Source organism: Symphalangus syndactylus, chromosome 10, assembly GCF_028878055.3.
Source record: "Symphalangus syndactylus isolate Jambi chromosome 10, NHGRI_mSymSyn1-v2.1_pri, whole genome shotgun sequence".
In the NCBI taxonomy this organism is placed as follows: domain Eukaryota; kingdom Metazoa; phylum Chordata; class Mammalia; order Primates; family Hylobatidae; genus Symphalangus; species Symphalangus syndactylus.
This window is the reverse complement of record NC_072432.2, coordinates 132469864-132480641: the sequence shown is the minus strand read 5'-3', so window position 1 is coordinate 132480641 and position 10778 is coordinate 132469864. Positions and strand designations below refer to the sequence as shown.

The window sequence follows — 10778 nt, the reverse complement described above, 5'->3', positions numbered from 1 at the left end:
CCAAGAATAACAAAAACGATGTAGAAAGAGAAGAACAAAGCTGGAAAACTCACATGCTGGGGATTCAAAATTTACTACAAAACAATAGTAGTCAAAACAGTGTGGTACTGGCATAAAGAATGACATATAGACAATGGAGCCAAACTGAGAGTCCAGGAAGAAACTCTATACACAGATGACCGATTTATTTTCAACAAGAATGCTAAGACCATACACTGAATAAAGAATAGTCTGTTTGAAAAATGGTGCTGGGATAACCAGATATCTATGTGCAAAATAATGAAGTTGGGCTTATACCTCACACCATACGCCAAAATTAACTCAAAATGGATCGGCGATTTAATATAAGAGCTAAAATTATAACACTCAGAAAACTTATGGACAGAACTTCATGACCTTGTATTTAGTATGAGTGCTCAGATGTGACACCAAAAGCATGAGGGAAAAAAAGAAAATGACACATAAATAAGACATCATCAAAACTGAAAACTTTTGCATATCGAAGGACATTATCAGGAAAGTGAAATAATACCTATTGAATGGGAAATATATCATATTTAGATATAAAATGTATATTTTTATATATACATAAGGGATCTAGAATCCAGAATATATAAATAAGTCTTATCACTGAACAACAAAAAGGGAACCCAATTAAAAAGTGTCCAAAAGACTTTAACAGGCAATTTTCCAAAGATAATACAAACTACCAAATAAGCACATGAGAAGACAGTCAATATCATAGTCATTGGGGAAATGCAAATAAAAACTACAGTTAGATATCACTTCACATCTACTTGAATGGCTATATTAAAGAAAGAAAAGAAGAAATAAATACTGCCAAGATTGGAATCCTCATATATTGCTGTTAGGAGTGAAAAATGGTTTAGCCACTGTGGAAAGTGTGGCTATTCCTCAAAAAGTTAGAGATAAAAATACCATATAACCTAGCAATTCCACTCCAAGTATATTCTCATAAGAATTGAAAGCAGGTACTCAAATACATGTAAAATACAATGAATCTTTCTGAGTTTCTCTTCAAAAGGTTTAGCCTGTTAACTTCCTTACCCTTTGTTCTCAAACTCAACTTTCTTGTTTCTCCTTGCCCCTAGTTACTGTAAACAGTTAACTGTGTGCATGATGTGGGCTGCAACCTCCCTTGAGTTCTAATCAGTAACTCATATCTGTTCCCTTGTTTACCTGTACCCATTGTTCCCCTGAAACTGCACGTCTCACACACTCCACCACTGTACCTCACATCCCCCTCCCTTCCATATTTAAAAAAATACTTATAAGAAGCCAATCGGGTCATCTCAGATCGTGTGGTCTGACCCCAGCCCATGGGGAAGGACACAGACATAGGGATGGCGTTGACGATATTAAAAACTCCCTGGTCTGCTTTGTTTGGTGTGCACTTGAGATCTTAATTGACATGAGTGGCACCCTTTTGCAAAAGTAAATTGCCTTGCTGAGGAAACTAAATTTATGTTTGAGTGCTGTTTCTTTTGTGGCATCGGAAATTCATTTATAACAATTTTGGTGGCCCGTACAGGGAGCCCATTCTCCTCTGGGGAGGGATCTCCAGTACTTTCCCGTGTGGAGGCACGCCCCCTCACCTTGTTGTGGTAGCCTCAAGGTGAGGAATCGAGATCCACCCAGTTTGATGAATAAATCCAGACTCTCAGCAATGCAGGAAAGGAACAAACCGGCAGCTTGGGAAAAGGGGGCTCACATACCACAGCGACCAGGTAAACTCGGTACACCGACCAAGGTAAGAAAAGTCGCAGGGGCGACAAAATATTTCCTTGGTGGTGGGGATTCTGGAGGTTAAAATGGTGTGTGAATGTTAACAAGCACTACTGTTGTGCGGAGTGAGTGAGTCCAATCTGCAGTTCTGTGGTCACCTCATACGGCTTAGGGCAGCCCTTTGGGGGTCCCATCAGGGGTTTATTTTTTTTTATTTTTTGTTTATTTATTTTTTTTTTTTTTGAGACGGAGTCTCGCTCTGTCGCCCAGGCTGGAGTGCAGTGGCGCAATCTCGGCTCACTGAAAGCTCCGCCTCCCGGGTTCACGCCATTCTCCCGCCTCAGCCTCTCCGAGTAGCTGGGACTACAGGTGCCCGCCACCACGCCCGGCTAATTTTTTTGTATTTTTAGTAGAGACGGGGTTTCACCGTGGTCTCGATCTCCTGACCTCGTGATCCGCCCGCCTCGGCCTCCCAAAGTGCTGGGATTACAAGCGTGAGCCACCGCGCCCGGCCCCATCAGGGGTTTATACTGACCTGCCATCAATGCTAAGAGGGACCTGAAATATTCCTGCAAGGGAAGCGGCCAGAGCAGACGAAGCAAGAGAAAGGTGCCAGGAATCTCCAGCAGGTGGGGCTAAAGGATAGGCAAGAGATTCCTCATATAAGGGACTTGAGCCTTAATAAGCCTCCATGGAAGGATAGGCAAGACATTCCTCATACAAGAGAAATGAGCCTTAATAAACCTCCAGGGAAGGATAGGCAAGAGATTTCTAATACGAAAATTGAGCCTAACTAGGACCCAACATGGGAAATATCCCGAGCACAATGGAAAGTAAAAAGGATAAAAATAGCAATAAAGATATTCCCCCAAATTGTCCCCTAGGTCTCAGGTTAAAATATTGGAAAAATAATGAAAGAACTAAACATAAGAACAAGCAACAAATGACAAAATATTGCTGTTTTGTTTGGACCCAGAGTCCCCTCCTTAAACCCTCAATCTTCTGGCCAAAAATTGGGTCGAATGAGGATGTAATGTGTCAACTCCTAATTCGACATGTAAATGAAAAAAGTCCAGTGTCTCAAGAGGAACTAGACTATGCTCTTTGTTGGAGGCAGAGACCTGTCCTCCTCTATCCCTTAAAAAAGCTAGGGAAACACCCAATCTAGCACCCCACAATGAAGACTCAGAAAAGCTTGTTCCCATGCCAAAGGACTCCAGTGCATGGGATCCCCTATACCACCTTCCCCCACTCAGTGCCCCCAATACTTCCCCTCATGCAGCTGCCACCCCAGATCCTGCCCCAGATTCTTCCCCTGCCCATGTTATTTCTCCTCCTCACAATCCTGATTCCTGGGAATCATCACCCATGAATCTGTTCCCTCTCAGCCTAAGTCCCCTCCCTGAAGGGACTCCAACATGAAGTAGAACAATGTAAAAGAGATATCCAAAATTTCCCATTTCCCTCCACATCTAAGGAGTCAGCTCTGACTCTCTTCCACTTGAAAGAAGTACCACAAGGAGTGGGGGCTATTGGCTTTGTAAGTGCTCCCTTAACTAGTTCAGAAGTCCAGGAATTTAAGGAAGGAACTCAAGCCATTCTTATATGACCCGTATGGGGTAGCAGATCAAGTTAATCAATTCCTGGGACCACAGTTTTACATCTGGGTTGAGTTAGTGTCCATTCTAGGCATCCTCTTCTCTGGGGAAGAGAGAGGGGTGATCTGTAGGGCTGCTATGGCAATTTGGGAGCGTGAACGCGCTCCCGGTCAAGACGTTCCTACCGCGGATCAAAAGTTTCCTGGCTGAGACCCCCAGTGGGATAATAATAACCCAGCTCACCAGGAAAATATGCAAGACCTAAGGGAAATGATAATAAAGGGAATTAGGGAATCAGTACCCTGAACCCACAACCTTTCTAAAGCACTTGATATACAACAGGAAAGCGATGAGGGGTTTATGAAATTTCTAGACAGAATGAAGGACCAAATGAAACAATATTCAGCCCTAAACTTAGAAGACCCCCTTGGGTCTGTTAAATGATGAAGGACTGTTAAAACTCTACTTCATCATTAAGAGTTGGTTAAATATCTCAAAAACGTTACAAAAATTAAAAAATTAGGAAGGCCAACCTCTGAGTGAACTTCTCAGAGAAGCTCAAAAAGTATATGTTAGAAGACATAAAAAAAAAAAACAGAAAAAAAAGGCAAAACTTATGCTATCCACTTTCTAGCAGGTGGCCGCAAATCCACATACTTTTAAACAAAGCTTCCAGGGGGCCAAAAACTACAAAGAGTCCAGACTGCTGTTTAAAAGACCCAAGCCTCCATCTAGAGGCCCCAGGCCCTCATCTACCAGAGTCTCTAAAGAGTATGGGGGAACAAAGACACAAAATCCTAGAGCTGAGAGAGAATAAGGACAAGTTAGGTGTTACAGATGTGGAAGGGCAAGCCACTTCAAAACAGAATGTCCTGAATTAGAAAGAGAGAGAGAAGCCCTGCCCCTTATGACCTTTGAGGGGGGTCAGGGACTCTGTCTCTTTTACTTCAAGTCCCACCAGGAGCCCTTGATAAATTTAGAGGTGGACCCAATCATGAGCTTATCACCTTTCTAGTTAATTCAGGGGCCACTTGCTCCTCCCTTTGTTTCCCTTCATCTAACATTGCCTGCTCTTCAGAAGACCTTTTAGTCTCTGGGGTAAAAGGGAAGGATTTAAAGCAAAAGTCTTAGAAAGTACAGAAGTTAAATACCAAGAAAGATTGACTCATACCCAATTTTTATTGACCCCAGAGGCAGGAACTAACTTATTAGGAAGAGGCTTAATGTTGAAGTTAGGTATAGGCTTACAAGTTAGTCCAAAAGGATTCCTTACCTCATTAAACTTACTCACCACCGCAAATGAGAAATGTATTCACCCCAGTGTCTGGTCCAGAGAAGGAAACTGAGGAAAACTTCACATTCCCCCAATCCACATCAAGCTAAAAACCCCAGAGGAAGTGGTGAGGAGGAAGCAATACCCTGTCCCTTTGAAGGACGGATCTGGTTAAAGCCTATAATTGAAAGTCTATAAAAAATGGGCTTCTTGAGCCTTGTATGTCTCCTTATAACACCCCAATACTGCCCATCAAGAAATCAGACATATCATACCAGTTAGTACAGAATCTTAGAGCTGCCAACCAAATAGTCCAAACCACTCACCCCATTGCCCCTAACCCTTACACTTATTCTCAGTAAAATTCCATATAATCATCAATAGTTTACTGTAACAGACTTAAAAGATGCTTTTGGGCATGACCTCTAGCTGAAAATAGCCAACACATATTCGCCTTTGAGTGGGAAGACCTCCAATAAGGGTGAAAACAACAGTATCAGTGAACAGTTTTGCCCCAAGGGTTTACAGACACACGCAACCTGTTTAGTCAGAATCTAGAAGAAATGCTAGAAAAGGTTTCTGTTCCAAAGCACATATGCATGCTCCAGTATGTTGATGATATACTCATATCAGGAGAAGAAGTAGAAAAAGTAACCAGTTTTTCCATATGTACCCTTGATCATCTACATTCTGAGGGGTTATGAGTCTCAAAGAAATAGCTTCAGTATGTAGAACCTGAGGTCAAATATTTAGGCCATTTAATAAGTGCAGGCAAGCAGAGAATAGGGCTGGAGTGAGTTGAAGGTACTCTGTCTTTACCCTTGCCTCAAACTAAGCATGAGCTCAGAAAGTTTCTAGGATTAGTTGGATACTGCTGCTTATGGATTGACTCATATACCTTACACAGTAAGCTGCTATACCAGAAGCTTACTCAAGAAAAATCTGACCATCTCCTGTGGACTTCTGAGGAAGTCGACCAAACTGAGGAATTGAAAGAACAACTTATTACTGCCCCAATTTTAGCTTTGCCTTCCCTAGAAAAGCCCTTTCATCTTTTTGTCGATGTAAATAATGGAGTGGCTGTAGGAATGCTTACCCAAGAACTCAGTGGCTGCCAGCAGCCTGTGGCCTTCTTATCAAATGTTTTAGACCCTGTTACCTGTGAGTGGCCTCAATGTATTCAATCTATGCTGCTACGGCAATATTAGTTGAAAAAAGCAGAAAGTTAACTTTTAAGGGAAAGTTAACTGTAAGCACACCCCACCGAGTTAGAGCAATACTAAATCAAAAAGCTGGGAGGTGGCTTGCTGACTCCAGAATCTTGAAATACAAAGCTATTTTGCTAGAAAAAGATGATTTAATTTTAACTACTAATAATTCGCTCAACCCAGCAGGTTTCTTAACAGGAGATCCAAATCTAAAGAAGGAGCACTTATGTCTAAATTTAATTGACTACCAAAGGTCAGACCAGACCTAGGGGAGATCCCCTTCAAAACAGGATGACACTTATTCATACATGGTTCCTCCAGGGTAATTGAAGGAAAAAGAGACAACAGGTATTCAGTAATCGATGGGGAAACTCTTAAATTCGCCACTCAAAGGCGAATATGTGTTGGCTATTTTCAGCTAGGGGTCATGCCCAAAAGCATCTTTTAAGTCTGTTACAGTAACTCTTAAAGAGTCAGGTAAATTGCGTAATAATTGGTCTGCCCAAACTTTTGAGTTGTTTGCACTTCTCAATAAATGTTAATAAATCTATGTTTCCCTTAAACTATTGTTTTAGAGACCTATTACTATTCATGATAGTGATATATGATTCATTAGCGTTAGGTAACAGGGGGTACCTTAAAATGGAGCCATACCTTAAGATGGGGCCGGTTCTGGGTTCTTCTCCTCTCCTTGACTGGGCACTGTCTGAACCCGCCAAAGGAGGGCCAATCAGAAAGAAGCATCTCCTGCCTTCCCTTGGGCCCGCCCCTAGCCCAATTCACGTAGGCCCAAGGGATATAAAACCCAGCACACCAGCAACCCTCTCTCTCTTCTCTTCCTTCTCCTTGCGTGGTGCCGCTCGATACCTCCACCGCTCAATACCTCCAATAAAGATCTCTTGACCGCGACCAGTGTAGTTTGGTCTCTGCCCAGCCCCTTTCAATTAGAGCTTGAGTTTTTGAGGTAAATACAAAAGTACATTTAAATTTCATACTCCAGAAAAAGAAGACTATATGTCTAAGAAAGGAAAGGCAAAAAATACAGATTCATATTTATTCACATTGAATTGTGCATGAAACATAACTTTCAATAATGGTGAAAATAACAGAACATCTTTGTTATGTGCCCTGATCTATATAGAGTTTAAAAAATAGTTCTACATGACTATAGGGCATCGTCAGAAGTGGCAGTATATTAATCTTTGAAAATTCTCTTCTCCATAAGCAATAAGCAAATGTCAAAATTTCTCAGAATCAACTTTTTCATAACTCTGGAAATCCAAAGGCTTGCAGCCACCCAGATAACATTTATTCAAGACCAACAGCTAAATCTCAGTAAGAATAGTAAACTTTGTGGTATTTTAATTTGTCCTAGCCTATCTATCACTCTCCAGATCTACAGTGTCCTTGAAAAATAACAGCCTGCATTTCTAGCACAGCCTGGTAAGCACTGGAGGAAGCACAACAAACTGGAGCTCTTTGAAAGCCTCACCCTAAAAGAACTGACATTATTTGACCTGTTTGGTCATTCTCCAGAAGACTCCACTTGCAAGAATACTTGTATTAGATTGACTCAGAACTAGAATGTGTATACAAAAAGGTTTTCTTCCCAGGATCCTTTGTAAAAAACAATTTACAGGCAGGTGTTTTAAATTTTCAACTGCCTGAGGCAATGGATAACAGTTTGAACAAACAACAGCCAGACCAAAATATTTAACAGAAGGCACTGGGGAGTGAGATATTCATAGAAGCTTTAAAAACCTAAACTCTGAAAGGCAACAAGGATAGGTAGAGCTGTCCACATGCACAGAAGATACCTGAGACCAAGAGAAGGCCCTAAACTCTTATCTCTGGCTGACCTCGAAGCTCTGAGCAAGCAAGCGGTGAAGGCTAAGAAGATTTTCAACTGTTTGGTTCAGTGTTGAAGATATGACAGAGTAGGCACACAGAGTGCATTGGGAGGCTTGTTGGCACCAGACATTTAAAATAAGCTCTGTCTAATTATTAGCTGACCACGAATCTGAGTACAGACTTCAGTGACTGCACACAACAATGGATACAGACTTTGCAGAATGGTTTGAGGAAAGCTTCTAAACAAACAACTGTTATAACAAGCAGAAGTCATAGTAATCCTTAGGAGGAAGGAAGAATCTGACTTCCGGAGTTGCTGTATGATATCATCTGGAATGTTCTATTTTCAGCAAAATTTATGAGACATACAGAAAAATTATGGTCCTTACACAAGAAAGAAACAAGCAATAGAAACTTCCCCCTAGGAATCCTAAATGTTGATCTTGCTAGACAAAGACATGAAATCGATTTTAAATATATTCAAAGACGTAAAAGAAGCCATGTCTAAATAATTAAAAGACAGTACAAAAAGGATGACTTACCAAATAGAGAATATCAAGAAAAGAATAGACATTATAAAAAATAATCAAAAAAGAAATTCTGGGGCTAAAAAGTACAATAACTCAAAGAAAAAATTAACTAGAAAGGCTTCACAACAGCTTTGAGCAGGCAGAAGAGAAGCAGTGAATGTATTTATTTATTTAAATAAAAATATGCTTCCCCATTTCTTTTTTTAAATGAACTTTTTTTGTAGATCTTGGGGGCACATGTGTAAGTTAGTTCCAAAAGTATATTGCACAGTGTTGTGGTTTGGAGTATGATTGAACCTGTTAATCATGAAGTGGGCATATTATCCAACAGGTAGTTTTTCAACCCTGGCCTCCCTCCGTTCCTCCCTTCCCATTCTTGTATTCCCTGGGGCCTGTTGTTCCTATCTTTATATCCCTGTGTACCCAATATTTAGCTCCCAACTGTAAGAGAACATGCAGTATTTGTTGCTTTTGTTTCAAAGCAAAGAAAGAATTTAAAGAGACATCAATTGAAGAAATTTAGGTGAGGAATGGAAACAATGACAATTTCACAGACCTGTGACACACAATCAGACTACAAACATACAATGGGAGTCCCAAAAGAAAGGGAGGAGATAAAAAAAGCATAAAGAATATTTGAAGAAATAAAGTCTGAAAACTTCCACATTTGATGAGAAACAATAATCTACACACGTAAGAGGCTCAACAAACTCCAAGAAGGATAAACTCAAGTCATCCATACCTAACGCATAGTAATGAAACTGTCAAAAGCCAGAGATACATAATCTTGAAAGTAGCAAGAAGGAAGCAACTCATTACTTGTAGAAGATCCTCAGTAAAATTCAAAGATTATTTCATCGTATACCATGGAATCTAGAGATAATTGGGTGACATACTCAAAGTGCTGAAAAATAAACTATGTCAACCAAAAATTCAACATCTTGCAAAACTTTCCTTCAAAAATGATAATAATGATATCTTCATATAAACAACAAAAAAGAAATTTGTTTCTTGCAGACTTACCCTATAAGATATACTAAAGAAAATCCTTCAAGTTGAAATGAAAGGATACTAGAGAGTAACTAAAATCCACATGAAGAAATAAAGACAGGAGATAACGGTAAATATGTAGGTAACACAATTTATAGTATAAATACATTTTTGTTTGTAATGCTTTTTATTTTATCTGATTTAAAAGACAATTTCAAAAGCATTGATTATAAATATATTTTGGGTGGTGTATAAATATGTATTTTATTTGGCAATAAAATCCAAAGGAGAGGAGGAGAGAGAAATGGGGCTATATCAGAGCAAAATTGTTGTATACAACTGAAATTAAGTTGGTATTAATCTGAACTATATTGTTATAAATTAATGTGTTAATTTTAATTCTCAGGGGACCTATTACAAAAATATTCAAAAATATATGTTAAAAGAAGTAATGAGGGAATTATTATGGTATACTAGAAAATATCTATTTGACCAAAAAAAAACAAGTTATAAATGAATAGAGGGAAAATATCTTAAAAACATACCAAAAAAAAAGCAAAATGATAGAGTTAAATCTTACCTCATCAGCAATTGTATTATATGTCAATCAATAATTCGAACTCACCAATCAAGAGGAAGAGATTAGAAAAATAAATAAAATCTAACTACATGCTCTCTATAAGAAATAGAATTTAAATTCAGACACGAATAGGTTGAAAGTAAAAGAATGGAAAAAGATTGTTTCATGCAAATTGTCAAAAAAAAAGAAGAGAAAGAGAAAAAGCAAAGAAAAAAAGAAGAAACAGCTGCACCAAACACCAATGCAATTTTCTGAATGTTTGTGTCTCCTCACAATTAATATGTTGAAACTTAATCCCCAGTGTGATAGTACTAAGAGGCAGGGCCTTTTAGGAAGGACTTTCCCTTATGAATGAAATTATGTAACATGATGTTTATAAGATCTATCCAGGTTTAGCATTATTAGTAATTCATTCCACTTTATTGACTGAAATCCTATTGAATGAACAAGCAACATTATATTAATCTGTTCAGCAGCTGATGGACATTTGAGCTGTTTCCACCTTTTGGATATTATGAATAATCATGTTGTTACCGTGAGGCTTACATAAAACATCATCTAGTTATAATAGCCTATTTTAAGCTGGTAACAACTTAACTTTGATTGCATTAAAAACCCTACCTTTTTATTCCCCCTATGTTTTTTTTTTTTTTTTACATTTTTTTTTATTTTTTTTGCATACAAAAACAATAAACATTTTCTAAAAATACATACAAACAAAAAGATGCGTATCAAACATATTAGGAAGGTTGCACATGGGAAGTCGGGGAATAGAAATGGGGGTGGGAGTCAAAATAAATGAGAGAGGGACTTTATATGGATCAGTGATAATAACTCAATCCTCTATTTGACAAAGAAGAGGGAGAAGGAAGAGGAAGAAAAAGAAAGTGGGATAAAGGATCAGAAAGGGAGGAAAATAGAAAAAATTGGAGTATGACTCCAGGGTAGACCTGTTTTGTTGTCATTGAGTTGGTTGGTTGGTTTGTCTGTTGTATTCTTCAT

At 38.9% G+C, this 10778-nt stretch overlaps 1 protein-coding gene across 5 annotated transcripts in view; it reads left to right on the top strand.

Annotated features, from left to right (window-relative positions):
* The first annotated feature begins 1320 nt into the window (after window positions 1-1320).
* The window catches only part of ADAM2 (ADAM metallopeptidase domain 2), a 66095-nt gene continuing 56637 nt past the window's right edge, over window positions 1321-10778 (top strand). For 4 of the 5 annotated variants that reach the window (XM_063610978.1, XM_063610979.1, XM_063610980.1 and 1 more), the window contains exon 1: window positions 1376-1771. In XM_063610978.1, the coding sequence (XP_063467048.1) occupies window positions 1664-1771 (108 nt within the window). In that variant the 5' untranslated portion in view covers window positions 1376-1663. Of the gene's footprint in view, window positions 1772-10778 lie in introns of all 5 variants that reach the window. The other variant, XM_055296176.2, reaches the window with a different exon arrangement.